Source organism: Eublepharis macularius, chromosome 2 (genome assembly GCF_028583425.1).
Source record: "Eublepharis macularius isolate TG4126 chromosome 2, MPM_Emac_v1.0, whole genome shotgun sequence".
In the NCBI taxonomy this organism is placed as follows: Eukaryota; Metazoa; Chordata; class Lepidosauria; order Squamata; family Eublepharidae; genus Eublepharis; species Eublepharis macularius.
The window spans coordinates 5,284,436-5,300,624 of record NC_072791.1 but is presented as its reverse complement, the minus strand read 5'-3'; the positions used below and the strand labels follow the sequence as shown (position 1 = coordinate 5,300,624).

Sequence of the window (16,189 nt, the reverse complement as noted above, 5' to 3'; positions counted from 1 at the left end):
CAACCAGAGCGTATGACTTCAGGTGTTATGGACTGAAAATGACTGTCTGTTAGGATTGCTGAAGTGAGCTGTGGGTGCAGATGGACTAGGATTGCTTAAAATCACCTGCTGAGTTCAAAGGAAAATAAAATATAAAGTAAAACCAGGCATAGCCTGGTTTGCAGGTCTGTCTTTCTCAGCGTACACCTATGCTTGTTTACTCAGACATAAGTCCCACTTTACTCGAAGCTTAGTCCTACACAGGGCTTTTTGGGGCGGGGGAAGGGGTGGTGGAACTCAGTGGGTTGCCCGCAGAGAAAATGGTCACATGGCTGGTGGCCCCGCCCTGATCTCCAGACAGAGGGGAGTTGAGATTGCCCTCCGTGCTGCTTGGCGGCGCAGAGGGCAATCTCAACTCCCCTCTGTCTGGAGATCAGGGGGCGGGGCCACCAGCCATGTGACCATTTTCAAGAGGTTCGAGAACTCTGTTCCACTGCGTTCCAGCTGAAAAAAAGCCCTGGTCCTATATAAACATGCAAAAGATTGCAATCTGTGCTAGACTAGTTCTGATTGTTACCAATTAACACATGTAAAAGGGCCCACTGAGTGTTTTAGTGAAGTTGCAAAGTTTCCAGTGCTTATCGTTTGGAGCCGGAGAAGTTGATTCTTAAATGCGTCTATTAGTAATAAATAGAGTGTTACAGATAAAATAATTATACAAGTTTGCGCTTGTGAATATGGAGTCTAAACTGTTGAAAATGGAGGGAGAGGCAGGCAGGGCCACAGCTGATAAATGGCTTGCTGATGCCGCAGGTCTGTGCGTCCAGGCTTTGCTTTAGTTGGCATAAAGGATTAAGAAATTTAAGACACACCATCAGAGAGAAGGCAAGTCTGGAATAGGGATTTTGATGAACAGAGAAAAGAGTGTCTTCTCTTCCATGCTGCTGTGCTATTCATAGACGAATTTAGGCATGGCAAATTCAAAAGGGTGCCACCTCTTGCCAACTTTCCAACCCTCTCCTGGAGAATATTCAAATTCACACGACGCCTGTCTTTATTTTTAATTCATCGGTGATTAATTAGAAGGTCCAGAGTTTCATAATACATCTGAAGGGGGATGTATATAGAAACCTCAGAAGTTATCTTTTCCCTTTTAATTCTACAATAATAGTATTTTTCCTTAAAAGTTGCATTTAGGACAGCAGTCAGGATGGTTACATCAAATGTTAGCCCATTGCTCCTCAAGCACAACATCACAAATAATATGCAGTGTGTGTTACCTTCACACACAGTCCTGTGAATATAATTATGTGACTGGTCAAACCAGTTACATTTCTTTGAAAGGTATCGATGTGTTGGCTTGTTGCCTAGCAATCCTGCCATCTCCTAGTAATCCTGTCAACGTGGTGTAAAAAAAAATCTCTTAAATAACCTTAACATGACATTCATCATTAAACAATTGCTAGTATTTAGAGAGCAGTATCAGTAAAGGATGAGCTGCAAATAATTCAAAACACATTACCATTTATAATACAGGTGAGGAATAGTAGACAGTTTTTTATTCCAGGCAAAAATGCCTGCTGTCCTTTACCATACACATGGAGTAGCACAATTTAGTTGAAGTTACTGTGAACCATCTGTGAGCTGCCAAAGTGTTTTGAGTGACGAATGATCCCGCAGACAGAAGTTTCTTCAAAATGAAAATGTCAGGAGGACCCAAAATAGCATTTGGAGGGTGTATTTCAAGCATTCGGAGCACTTCACATACATCAACTTACAACAACCCAGTACTATCACTCCTGTTTTGTACACTGGGGCTGGGGAGAGGAGAGCTTGAGAGAAAGCGGGATGAGAAATGATCTAAATTGCTAAGAGAAAAAGATTGCATAAAAGGAAAGCTGCATTCAGGTATCACTGAAGGACACAGGTTTACCCGTGACAGGCACAAGAGCTTGTTCTCACACTTGCCCAATACATTCCCCCCTTGCCACAGAGAGCAACAAAAATGTCCTTGTTGGGGAAGGCTTCAGTTCACTATGACATTAGAATACTTGGGTGAATGAAGTAATTTCCCCCTCCTCCCAAAACACCACAATTGTAAACTGGGATTTAACCATGATTTAGGAAGCCGATGTACAGAAAGGAACTAAACTAGTTCGCCCAGGAACCTGCAAATTGGGACGTCCAAAGCAGGAAGTTTTCAACTGCACCTCTACAAGTGGTAGAGGGAAGCAGCCAAGCATGAGGCCGAGCCACACTTGTGCTAGTTTCCTCTATCTGAATGTAGTCCAGAGTTCCTTTTTGGGATTCACTATTTTCCCAAACATGCATTCCCCGAACAGGATCCCTGGCCAAATTGGTGTGGAGAAAATTGCTTTCTGAGCGGCGATCGGCATTACCCTGGGCGTTTAAGAAGGGGCCACGAGAACTAAGCACTGATGTAACCCTGGTTCACAGAATCAGCATTGCTGTCAATGGCCATCTAGCCTCTGCTTTAAAACCTCCAAAGAAGGAGAGCCCACCACCTCCCAAGGAAGACTGTTCCACTGAGGGACTACTCTAACGATTTAGTGCATCATTTGTAATGCTCTTTGCCTTGTCAATGCCCCCCCCCCTTCTTCGGTCATACTTCAGGAAGGTCCATAACCATGTTGGCGGAGCATCTGCTTCACCAACACAAGACCCCACCATCTCTCTCAAGCTGGAAGGCTTGAGGCAGGTGGAGAGGCATTGCCAGTCAGCACTGGGATATTTTTTTATTTTCAAAATGTATACCCTGCCTCTGCAGCCAAAAGCACCCCAAGCAGCTTCCATACAGTATTAAGAAACACCGTAATAAAACAAGACAGGTATTAAAAGTTATTTACTACTTTCGTCAATCACCATAAAGGGAGGCAGGGGGACCCCAACATTTGATGGAAGGCCTGGGACAATAGATCAGAATCCATAGAAATCAGCTTCAAAGCTACACTGGCTAAAGCTAAATAGGGAGCTCGTGGCAAAGACAACAAGGATCCTCCTCGGTTACAGCCCATTCTCTCAGCTACTATATCCACAGGAACCTTTCGTGTGCAGGACCAGCTATTCATTGCCACTTTCTGAAACAAACCCAGAGTTTCTTTCCCTTGCTTTGACACAACGGGATTTTGTGAATCAAAACTGATTTGGCATACTTGGGTTCCGTCCTCCAGCGGCAAAGCCTCACACGCAGCAGCGACGAGCGTGGGCTGCCTCATATTGGACAAGACGATGGAGCCAGCGGAATAATTCGGATGCAGTCCCACGTTTTTGCAGCAAAAAAAAATCCCCCAAACAGATGCATTTTCCACTCAGCTGTGAGCAGTCCAAAATCTTCGAAGACCACCTTTCCTTCCAAGGTTTGCTTCAGGATACAGTAACGCAGTATTCAGCCTCTTCTTTCAAGTCCCCTTTCCAGGTTTGGGGGTGCACTAAGACTTTCAGCGAGAGACAGAGCTGAGCGTACTAGATGTTAGGGAATCGGTAGTTCTGCTTTCTGGTGCTACAATAATACTTCTTGGTATCCAGAGCAGGCAAAACGTTACTGCTGGTTAACTGGGGTAGATACTGTAACTAAGAGAGCAAAAGAGGATAAACCATTTGGCGAATACATGCTTCGTCTTAGCAAATAATGTAAATTATTCAGAAAAGCGCAGGCAGGGCTGGCTCCAGCTTTTGGGGCCTTATGCCAAGTGAGAACCAAGGTGGCAGTATTGGCACCTGATGTGAGGGTCAGGCCCCCCACAATAACAAGAACATTCGATTTATATACCACCCTTCAGGATGACTTAACACTCAGATTGGTTTACAAAGTATGTTATTATTATCCCCACAACAACAAACACCCTGTGAGGCAGGTGGGGCTGAGAGAGCTCTGAGAGAGCTGTGACTGACCCAAGGTCACCCAGCTGGCTTCAAGTGGAGGAGTGGGGAATCAAACCCGGCTCTCCAGATTAGAGTCCTGCCACTCTTAACCACTACACCAAACTGCCACAGCCAACCAGCTGAGAAAGATTATTTTTGCCTGTCATGAAACAAACACGGAGGCCAGAAATGAGGTTCATCTTCGTTCTTCTGTGCCTCCACACATGGGGACTGCGCAGGCGCAGAAATGAGGTATCTGGGGCCCCTCTGGAAAGTTCCAGTCCTCTTCTCAGAAATATCCAGCTTCCATTCATCAAAAGAAGCCCTTCTTGTTGAGAAAAAGGAGAGGGAAAAGGTACCAGGGGCATTCCACTGAGCGCAGTTCAAAAACCACGTACTCATAAATCATAACAGAAAACTAATAAACAAGTCCTACACGGCTCTCCTTCTAGCATTTTAGCGAATGAGGATCAAAAGCAGGAGCTGTGTAATTTTTTAAAATATGTTCTGAACATCTGATTAACATTTAATACATGGGATGGGGCCGTGGCTCAGCACCTGAGCATCTGCAGAGTGCACCAGGCCCAAACTCCAGCATCTCTAGTTAAAATGTATTTGCTTCACTTATACCCCCCTTTTCTTTCCCAGTGGGGACTCAAAGCGGCTGACGCCATCCTCTTCTCCCCTCCCCTCCCCTCCATCAGGCAGTAGGTGACGTGCAGGACTTCTGCCACAGTCCACTGCCACTCAAAACGGACCCTGGGGGGACAGTAGAAGCAGCCTCGTGTACCAGTCCAATATATAAGCTATCTGTATGGACGCTCTTGGTTTCTTCACAGTCTTGTCCCTCCCCCAGTTTATTCTCAGAAAACTCCCAGCTCTGGGCCGGATTGCAGCCAGCAGGGGCACAATGGGGAAACAGACGAGGTGGGGGGTGGAACCAGAGGTCTAGGGGGTGGGGGGTGGGGAGAGGAAATGTTCTACTGGCCTCCTGTGGCTACAACTACCATCAAGGAACGGGAAGCCAGGACAGCCCTGGAACCAGTCAAGCTAAGCAGCCTCTGCGATGCTACAAGCCAACACTGCAGGGCTGCTCATCTCAGAGAATGGGCATTAGCCCACCCACCGCATCATCCCCCAGACTGAAAGCTACGCAGGAGGAGAACCAACTGCCAGCTGGGCCAGGCAGTGGCCCGCCAGGAAATTTCCCTGCAAGGTCAGGGTCCAGTCCACCCCCGTGGGAAGCCCAGGATTTCCAGCTCTACACTCAGCAGAGCAAGCCCTGAAGTCCAAACCAAGCTCGGCCTCGTGGGGTGTGGCAAGCAGCCAAGTCCTTGCCAGGGCATGCAACACAGCAGACCTTGCTTACCCCAGGAACATGCTTCCGAGTCGGCCGGTTTGGTTTCCGCGTGATGGATTTTTCACGCTCCCTCCCAAGCTCTACGTCTCGGATGCTATCAAAGTACGAGTGCTGCAGGAGCTGCTCACAGGTCAGGCGCTCGGCAGGATCCATGTGGAGGCAGCCCTAAGGGGATGTGAGAAGAGAGATCGGGCCACGGCAGTGAATGCCTGTAGATTCCAGCCCAATTGTTGCCACCAAGCTGGACGATATTACTGGTCCAAGCATTTCCTTCATTTACAATAGTTTCTCACTGAGATTCAAGGTGGAAAGGGGCCGTGGCTCCATGGTAGAGCATCTGCTTGGTATGCAGTACATACAGCAAAAAACGGAGGACCCACTCAAGAACAGAGTAAGTGAAAGGCGGAGAACCACAAAGGTGGGTGGCCCACAAGTATTTCTTAATATAATTGAACTCAACAGAGGTTACAGGTGTTCTTTTCCAATATTATATTGCAACAATGCAACAGTCTTCGCCTTGGAGTTTTCCCAGAAAGGACACTTCCCCATATCTCTGAAAGAGTTTACTGCCGCCCCAACTGGGGCGAGAGACTGGATACTTGACTTTTTTTATTGTAAGACTGTCATCCAGGGACTGTTTTCTCCTTGACTGTTCATAATGTATATGCTTTCATTTATGTAACTGTTGCATTGTTGCAATATAATATTGGAAAAGAACTCCTGTAACCTCTGTTGAGTTCAATTATATTAAGAAATACTTGTGGGCCCACCCACCTTTGTGGTTCTCCACCTTTCACTTACTCTGGTATGCAGCACGTGCCAGGTTCAATCCCCAGCATCTCCGGCTAGCCACGGCTAGTCTGACTCAGTACGGAGCAGCTGCATGTCCACAATTAAAAACCGTAAGACAAAGCAAAACTACAAAACTAGAGCGGCAGCACACTAAAAACATGGTACTATATACAATTAAACAAAACGAGATTACCAAACAGAAACAGTACTAACAGACCTGGTTCAACAAAATGGGGGAAACAAATTTGCTCGTGTGGCATCCACGTTAGAGCAGGGTTTTTTGGTTGCTGTTTTGGTGGTGGCGGCCCGAACGTTCGCTGTTGTGGCCTCCACTTTGTGGAATGGCCTGCCTGAGGCATTCCACTGACTACATAAAACAGATTTGTTCAAGACTGCATTTTTCTAAAGGTAGTATTATTAAAATGGTCATAGATCCAGAGGAGTTAGCCATGTTAGTCTGTAGATGCAAAATAGTAAAGAGCCCAGTAGCACCTTTAAGACCAACCAATTTTATTGTAGCGCAAGCTTTCGAGAACCACAGATGCATCTGATGAAGGAGAGCTGTGGTTCTCGAAAGCTGACAATGTATCTGACGAAGAGAGCTGTGGTTCTCGAAAGCTTATGCTACAATAAAGCTGGCTAGTCTTAAAGATGCTACTGGACTCTTTACCATCAAAAAAAATAGTTCAGAAAGGCACTTTTAAAAGAAACAGGACAGGGAACTATACCACTGTGTACCCTGAGTGTTACCCCTTATTAGATGTCTCATCCTATCAATTTACACTGTGTAATCTACCTTGAGTCTCAGCAAGAAAGATGGACTATAAATAAAGCGAATAAACAATAAATATGGTCAAGGAAGGGGCTCACTGTTGAAGACCCTGCCCACGTCAGTGCCGTTTTCCTTGCCTAAGCCCCCCCCCCCAGGATCGCCAATTCCACCCTGCCCCCTCACCAGAGGGCTTTCCCCAGCTGTTTTTAACATCAGCAAATAACCATGTCATAGTGATCGACTGCCACAATTTACTAGTTCCTTTGAATTCCCAGACACTCCGCAACAGAATGGGCTAATGGCTTTTAAAATAAGCAGAGGAATAACCAGTCCATCATGACAGTAGATCGTTAGAATAATATTGCACTACTGCAACCAGAGTGCCAGTTTGGTGTGGTGCTTAAGAGTGTGGGACTCTAGTCCGGAGAACAGAGTTTGATTCCCCACTCCTCCGCTTGAAGCCAGATGGGGGACCTTGGGGCAGTCACAGCTCTTTCAGGGCTCTCTCAGCCCCACCCACCTCACAGGGTGATTATTGCCGTGGGGATAATAATGACATACTTTGTAAACCGCCCTGAGTGGGTGTTAAGTCATCCTGAAGGCCGGTATATACATCAAATTTTATTATTATTATGTTATTAATCTAGCAACTGCTGATGTTTAAAAAACGAAACTAGGAAAAAGCCCTCCAGTGATATGGGAGGTGGCAGCCAGGGGGAGCTGAGGCCGGGAAAAGGCAGGGAAAACTGCCACATGGAAGCTCTGCTGCTTTTGCAAATGTTCCTGCATTCCCAGCAGCAGGGAGAGCCACACTGAGGTTCGTCCCCCTGTGGAAACATCCACTGGGGGCCACACCAGGCATGAAGTTCTCCCGTGAGTTGGGACCGGGCTCCCCTGATTCTTATCGGGACCACAGCAAAGCTGGAAGAGGGGCCTCAGCCTTCCCCCACGCTGTTTTCAGGGGAGGGGCGTTATTTGCCCCATTGGGGGCACCACCCATGCAGTATTCTTTGCATGTGCAGCCTGCCAGTGGGGCAAATGACACCCCCAGGGACAAACTGAGTTGGGAAAGTAGAGCGGGAAGAAGCTGAAGCCTCTTCTCCCTCCATGGTGAGGTCCAGCCTTGAGTTGGGGCCAGGGCCGGTGCCAGACTTCCTGGTGCCTGAGGCTGGGGACAGCTTCAGGGCTGTTGCCGCCCTCCCTCACACACATGCGCACCCATATGACGTGATGATCACGCAGCATGCCACTGCTAGCCGGCCCAGCGCACGGGTGGCCTCCCAGCCCTTCCGCTCAGTTGCCCCGTGCTGTCCCGGCCGTCTGTTGCGCATGGCCCGCAGCTGTGTGCTGGCAGCAGCGGCGGCAGCACGGGGCAACTAAGCGGGAGGGCTGGGAGGCTGCCCGCTCAGACTGACCTGTGCTGCCACCATCAACATGTGCTCCCAGACGGGCGCAGCAGCTGCGGGCCAAGTGCAGCAAGCAGCCAGGGTGGTGCGCGGGTGGCTTCCCAGCCCTTCTGCTCAGCCGCCAGTGCTGTCACCGCCAGCTCCGTGGCATGCACCCCCAGCGCCCCCTCCGGTGCCTCAGCGCTTGAGGTGGCTGCCGGACCCACCTCAATGGATGCGCCAGCCCTGGTTGGGGCCCTACCACACTTGGGAATTTAATTCCCAGCAGTGTAATGTTCGGGCAGGGGGAACCCAGTCCCGACTCATGGAAAAAGTCACGTCTAGATTGGCCCCTCGTTACCTAAAGAAGAATAAAAATCCAGTCCCTGCTGGCTTGTTATTGACTCTGCATCACCTTTATCAGCTGCCCTCTACAGATTCAAAACCTTCAGCCACCTAGCCTGTACTAGAACAGGCTGGTTTCTCCCCAGTGACCCTGAACTAGAGATACCAAGGATTGCACCTGGGCCCACTGCAGTGCATCCTCTGGCACTGAGCTCCGACCTCTCTCCTCCTCCTCCTCCCTGTTTGTCCCAATGCTAGTTTTCTAACGCAGCTCTCATACGCAGCATCCAGCCAAGCCCCAACCCCACCCACCCATTCCAGCCAGACTGCCCTGCTACCCATCCAGAGCGATGGGTGGGGTTGCCGGCTCCTTCCATATTCCTCACCACCGCATGGAGGGGAGACCCTGCCCCACAGACAGGAGAGCCGACCTTAGGCCCATTGGCGTAAACAAAACCCAACATTTACTTGCAAAATTAAATTTAGGGGGGGAAATTAAGCAGAAGCACTCCAAGTCTTTTGTCCACAGTGGCTCAGACTGAAGAAACCTGAGTCGTATCCTATGCCTTTGTTTCGGAGAAGAGGCTCTCTTTCATCAGAGGCAGCCTCTCCTCATCTTAGCAGAGTGTTAGGGTGCAACTGGCTGCGTTCTGACGAAACAGTCCCACGACTAAAAAACCTCTAACCATAACAGAGATAGAAAACGCAAAAGTGGCAGAAGTGATCTGAGATCTTTCAATACACAATTTCCTCCCATTTCTTGTTTAGTTACATCAGCAAGGCGGAGGAACAAAGTTGTGAAGAATTAGCAAATTGTTAACTTAATGGGAACAACCGGAACTGAACTGGCACACAAGTGCAGAGGCCTAAAAGGCCCTTTAAACTGAGAATGAGATTGAAAGAATTCAGAATAAGGTTTACATGGTTAACCTTTACAAATTGAAGTAGGATTTGGGAGGGAAAACAAAATAGGAATAAGGTAGATCCAGAGGAGTTAGCCATGTTAGTCTGTAGTTGCAAAATAGTACAGTCCAGTAGCACCTTTAAGACTAATCAACTTTACTGTAGCATAAGCTTTCGAGAACCACAGCTCTCTTGCATCTGACGAAGAGAGCTGTGGTTCTCGAAAACTTATGCTGCAATAAAGTTGGTTAGTCTTAAAGGTGCTACTGGACTCTTTACTATTTAGGAATAAGGTAATGAGCCATATCAAAGGTTGGACCCTCTGACAGTTATTTTGGAATGTGTTCTAATCAAATTGTTCCCTTTGAAGCCTTATTATTTCCAGTTTATATGATGAACTGTACCCATTTCAGTGCAAATATAAGGATCACAATCGGATGGGTTTCACTCACCTTCATAAGACCCAGGGCCGAGTAGGAAATGGTTGGGAATTTCACTTCTAACGGCTCCTAAGGATAGAAAATATTAATACAGCAAGGATTTAATTCATTTTAGCCAATCAAAACAAAAAACAATAATGGAAGTAGATGTGTTTTTAGAAGCGCAGTTACCCAGGGCAGAATGAGACAGCCAAGCTTGACCTTACAGTTTTGCAGTTTTTATAGGTTTGGATTTTGACTTGGGTGGCCTGCCGTGTTCTGCCTGCTTTCCATTAGCGCCGCTTCTCCCCTCCCGCCCCACCCCCAATATTCCTTTCTGTTCACATCTCCTAGTTACCCATGACTTCACATCTCCAATTGTCTTTGAGAACAGAGATGAATTGGAAAGTTAACCCAGGCAAGAAGCAAACTGAGCGGATCGGTCTGTCCCTGCCGCATTGGCTCAAAATCAGCTAGTGGAGGTGACAGCAGCCATATCCTTGCCTCTTCACCTCTGAAGCTTACATGTTGTTGCCGAGGCATGACTCATTCCTAGCTGCGAGTGGCCCTCCCCAATATGACGACAGGCCAGCTTGCCTGTTTGGGCACTAGCCATTTCCATCAGCTGGCCCCCAGCTACCAAGCAACGGGACCCAAATCTCTGCACATTCCCTTTGCCAAGGCAACCAGACTGGAGCCAAAGCAGTATCATCCAGCGCTCCCTCCCAAGGAGACACCAAACAGCCAGAGCCAGATGGCAGTGCCCCTTTGTGCAGATGGGGCACTGCGGCTAGGCAGGGGCCGCTCACCATGCTTTCTGGATCTGGAATCCGCACCCCACTGAAGAACTGGTTGGTGCTGAAGACTTGCTGGTGCCTGGGAATGAGATCCCCTGTGAACAAGAAGGAAAGGAAAGGCTCCGTCAAAGTCAACACCGTCACTGCCGGTGGGAATACTGGGGAGAGTCTTTCCATGGGGGAGGGCTGCTCTGCATGGGGAGGGAAGAACGGTGGGTCTCTGCACGAGTGCCGGCACCTGTTTCAACGGGGCCTTCATCCCCACTGCCAGTTTCTCAGATTTAAAATCATTACTTTTGACTAGAACAATTTTGCCCTGCAAGCGACAGCTCCTAACGTAGGGCATTTTACTCTCAAAATGCTGTTTGCAGGATTTTCCGTGCGACACAAAAACTGTCTTACCACACACAAGGGGTCAAAGACCCACCAATGCCCATGTGACCTTTGGACAGGCCTGTGTTGAGGGCGAAACTCCAGACGCCCAGGCCCCAGTGGAAGCTCACAGCCTGGGCCTGGCAACTGGCAGCCAGAGCGCTGCATACGGCAGGGAACTCCCCCAGCGTTTCCAGTTAAAAGGACCGGGCAGTAGGTGATGTGAAAGACCTCTGCCCGAGACCCCAGAGAGATGCTGCCAGTCTGAATAGGCAATTCTGGCCTTGATGGGTCAACGGTCAGCGTCAGGCAGCTTCATGTGTGTTCAGGGACCTTCTATCAGTGCCAGAAACTTTCTTCTAAAGTAAGAGTGTCCTTCGCATCAGAGAAGGAATTCTTGTGTCTGAAGAAGGGAGCTCCGACTTTCGAAAGCTTACACTCTGAAACTCCTGTTGGTCTCTAAAGGGCCACTGGACTCGAAGTCCTGCTTGCAACACAAGAAAGCGCTGCTGAGAGCTGAGCAAGAGACACACAGGTAGGTTACAATCCCTCACCTTTGGCTACACCGGCAGTTACACAGCCCACCACTTCACGGGATCTATTTCTTGCAATGAGAGTTGTATCAGAGACATTCCCAACAGATTAAGGCCGTTTTCAAATGCACCCGTAAGATCGCGCGAAACTCACGGAACGAAGCGTCTCCCTAGCACGATTTCCCATCACGATCCCCTTTAATGGCCCGATGACATCAGAAATCGCGCCATTCAATGGGATCATGCCAGGAAATCATGCTAGGAAGACGTTTCGTTCCGTGAGTTTCGCGCGATCTTCCAGAGGCTTTGGCCATGTGGAAATGCAAGCAAGCAAGCAAGCCTTTACTGGCATATAAAAAATTATAAGATTTTAAATACAGAAATGAGTCCGTGTGGAAATGGCCTAAGTGTATATTATCTGGGGGAGAAGAGCATCTTCAAGATTCACAACACATCCGGTTCAGATAAGAGCTTGTGGCCCACTTTCCCTAGTGTTTCTGACGGGTCCTTTTGACAGGCAAACTCACCCAGCGTCCTTCTAATCAGGTAAAGTTGATCCACGTCAGATTTCCCAGGCCACAGAGGGATGCCTGACAGCAGCTCAGCAAAGACACAGCCGATGGCCCAGACATCCACGGGTGGGCCGTACTGGGTGTCCCCCACAAGGAGCTCTGGAGAACGGTACCATCTGGTAGCCACGTAATCCGTGTAATAGTCGCTGGGCCCGGCTAAGCAGAAGTTAGGAAGGGAACACAAAAACAGAAGGGGAAATTAGAAATGCAAACCCAGCAACTACAGGCAGGACTTGCCGCCACTGTAACATCTCGATTAGATTACTGCAATGTACTCTACGCGGGGCTGCCTTTGAAGAGTGTCCAGAAACTACAACTGGTACAGGACGCCGCAGCAAGAATGGTATCTGGAGCGATCGGAGGGACCATACCACTCCAGCTTTGTTCCATCTGCATGGCTTCCAATCTGCCCGGTCTCTGAGCCCAATTAAAGGTGCTGATACTGACCTTTAAATCCTTAGGTGGGCTGGAACCTGCGTATCTTAAGGACCACCCGCTCTCACATGAATCTACCTGACAATTACGGTCACCTTTAGGATCACAGCAGTCTCTAGCCCTTTTCACTGACGACGCAGGAAAGCAAAATGCATAGGCTGTATTCTACCCAACGGCACTGCAAGAAACAAACCTGCTCCCACTTAGGAATGTGTTTGTGTTTCCAAACAACTGACCAAAAAAAAAAAAAAGACTTTGTTTCTTTTCATCCATTTAAGTTACAAAAACCACCCAGGAAAAGCAAACCCTTCTTTCTTCTTCCTCCTCTCTGGGCTGCAGGCTGGGCCTCTGGGTGCTTCTAGTGCTGTGGCCCGGAAGGCAGGAGGGTCACTAACCAGTTTGCCAACAGGTGGGTGAAACTATCTCCTGTCTTGGACCTTTCGCCCAGAAGTTGCATCTCAGAACATCCTGAAGACTAGAAGGGCAGGCGAGAGCTACTTATCCAGTGCATACTAAGGCACAGCTCCCCAGAGAGGAATTCCCCCACACCGCTTGGCTGGCTAATCGGACACCACATGGCTACAAGGAGCCACACAGATAGGCGGGCAAGCAGAAAAAAAAAGGGGTTGCTCTTCCCCACAGGAAGGAATGTAAATGAACTCAAATGAAAGGGAAAAACCCGAAGGACATTTTTGAAAACCAGAATGGAAAAAAAAAAAAACAGCTACTGGAGATCTGCTAAAAAGAGTGCCAGGCAAGGCGCCGAGGTGACCAATAAACAACTGGCACTTAGCTTTACTTCCACCAGAAGGATCTCTTTTTATTTTATTTGCAACACTTAATTAAATCACATAGAAGTATCAACAGAGGGCAACTGTGTGAGCCTGCTGCAGCAAAAACTAAATCCGTAGTGGCATCTTACAGACTAGCCCAGCGTTTCCCAACCAGAGCTCCATGGAACCCTGCGGTTTTGCAGGACATTACCAAGGCTTCTGTGAGGAATCGTGGAACAAATAAATACAAATGTTGAAATACTGTGAACAATTCCAAAAATCCCTTGAAATATCATAGTTAATAAGGTTATATAAGCTGACATGTAGATACATAGCGGCTCTTTACAAATAAATTGCTGCTCCCTGCCAAGAACTTGTCTCTGGCCTGTAAACGTTTTCGTTAGTAAGGGTTCCTCAGGATTTGAAAAATTAATTTAAGGGAAAGGTGGAAAACAGAGCTCTAACCATCAATTTTGGAGGATTTGCGGCTGCTTCATCAGATGCACCCTTCCAATTCCTGGAAAGTTTATCTTAGAATAAAAATCTTTTAAGGTGCTACAAGTCTCCTCTTTATCAAGATACTAGACTACTTGCATTAAAAGTTTTTAAGACATGTTTTTATTATGTATGTTTTTAATCTGTTAGCCCTTGTGAAGACAGAAAGGGAGGGTATAAATTTTGGTATGTAAATAAATAAATAGGTATTGGTTGTTATGCAAGGATGTCACACATCTCACCCTTCTACTACAAGATCTGTGGATATTCAAAGAAGAACTTTAGACAGCATGAAGTGCAGAAATCCACAGAAACCACACAACGGAGGCAAGGCAGGCACAAACACTGTCCAATGCCATTTTCCTGGATGTCACAATATTTAGGTCACAACCACCGGATAATTTTTAGCCTACACAACACAGACAACCCCAGAACTTACTTAGGATCCGAGCAAATCCAAAATCGCAGAGTTTAATGACAAAGTGCTTCGTTATCAGGATGTTCTCCGGCTTGACGTCTCTGTGTATGCACTAGGCACAAAAAAGAGGGACATCATTGGCACAAGCAAACAAATTCTTTTATTTAAATCAGGGACACCCTACACATTGGATCTGGGCCCCGTGGCAATTTTTTTAAAACAGAAAAGTAGAAAAGTTGTATCTAAGTAACCAGCAAATTTTCTTTCTATACATATGGATCCAGAGGAGTCAGCTGTGTTAATTTGTAGTCACAAAATAGTAAAGAGTCCAGTAGCACCTTTAAGACTAACCAACTTTACTGTAGCGTAAGCTTTCAAGAACCACAGCTCTCTTCGTCAGATGCATTTTTATTTTATTTTTTATTTTATTCATTTAACAAAATTTATACCCTGCCTTTCTGCCCTCGTAAGGGCCACCAAGACAGCTAACCAATTAAAACATATGTAATACATAATAAAAATACATCTTAAAAACCTGTTAAAACCAACCACAACAAAAAAACAGGCCAATATCTAGGCCAAGTTGGAATGCTATTTCCCTTGGGGGTGGGGTGGGGGGGGAAATATGCCTAATTTCTAGGTGAGGCTTTCCTAAATAAATCTTACTTTGGTTTTCTATTGAACTTTTAAGTGATTTAAAACCATTGCACTGCAGTCACCCTGGCTATGAGCACATATAAGGAGGTAAGGTGGAGGAAGCCAAAGACCAGGAGTTTGCCAAAGCTCCTTGGCTACTAAGGAGAGGTTTTAACTCCCAGGGCCAAATACCAGGATCTCTCCATGGGCCACACCAACATTCAAGGGAAGCGGAGCATTTTAGCGCCAGTGTTTTTCCTTTGGAATCCATTGATTATGTTGAACTCTTAAGTTAGAGCGGGATACAGCTCTTCATGGCACGTTCTCTCTCAACAAGTAACAGGAAAAACACTCTTGACAGCAGTTCCTGCCCAGTGCTTCGTCATCAGGGTGAGCCTGGCTTCTCTTTTTTTTTTTTTTGAAAATTTTTTATTGGGTTAGAATCCATTATTTCCACATTTACATTCAATTTTCCCCAATTTTTTCATCTCTAACCCCCTCCCTTCCCCCCCCTTTTTGTTGACTTCCAACAGCTTTCCAACCCTTTGTCCCCTTTCCCTTACTTTTATTAGCTTCCTCTATCTAAAACAAATATATATTCTCCATTATTCTAAGCAGTACATCCTTAACTATTTTTAACATTATATGCCCAAACTGTAAGCCTTTGTTTCCATCTTAGATAAACAATTTATCCCAATTTTTCAATTTCAGGTATTTCTATATATCATAAACCATATAGATCATACATTCGTTTATATCAAACAATTTGACTTATTCTCTCTATATATTACTCATTCTATCTTTTTATAATAGTTCTATATATCTCTCCTCACGTAGTCAATCAATTTGACCCATCTATATCTTCAGACATTCAGTTTGGTACAAAACTTGTCAGAAAAAAAAAGAAAATATTGTTAGTTAATCGCTCCTTATATTTAGTCCTTATAATTAATTATTTTCTCTATGTTCTGTTTGTTAACCTATATATATCTATATATATGTCAATCTATTAATCTGACTGCTTATTAATTCACATTTATCTCTTCTCCCCCCGGTAAAGTCTCCCCCCTCTACTTCAATACTTCAGTAGCTCTCAAACTGCCACAGTTTTCCTCCCACCTCCCATTTCTTCTCCAGGTATTGTTTCAGCTTCTCCCAGTCTGTGTTGAACTGCCCTGAGTCCAGATCTCTCAATTTTCTTGTCATCTTGTCCATTTCAGCCATATACAGCAATTTGTAAGTCCAATCTTCAATAGTTGGCACTTCTTGTACTTTCCATTTTTGCGCATACAAAAGTCTAGCTGCTGCTGTCATATAAAAT

General features: G+C 46.6%; 1 protein-coding gene across 1 annotated transcript in view; it reads right to left on the bottom strand.

The window, feature by feature from the left end:
* Positions 1–1,520: 1,520 nt before the first annotated feature.
* Positions 1,521–16,189, bottom strand: part of CDKL1 (cyclin dependent kinase like 1) — a 40,876-nt gene continuing 26,207 nt past the window's right edge. The window contains exons 5-10 of the mRNA XM_054972390.1: positions 14,254–14,344; positions 12,067–12,267; positions 10,647–10,729; positions 9,871–9,927; positions 5,231–5,386; positions 1,521–3,570 (exon numbers count right to left, since the gene is read on the bottom strand). Of these exons, the coding sequence (XP_054828365.1) occupies positions 3,463–3,570; positions 5,231–5,386; positions 9,871–9,927; positions 10,647–10,729; positions 12,067–12,267; positions 14,254–14,344 (696 nt within the window). The 3' untranslated portion in view covers positions 1,521–3,462. The remainder of the gene's footprint in view (positions 3,571–5,230; positions 5,387–9,870; positions 9,928–10,646; positions 10,730–12,066; positions 12,268–14,253; positions 14,345–16,189) is intronic.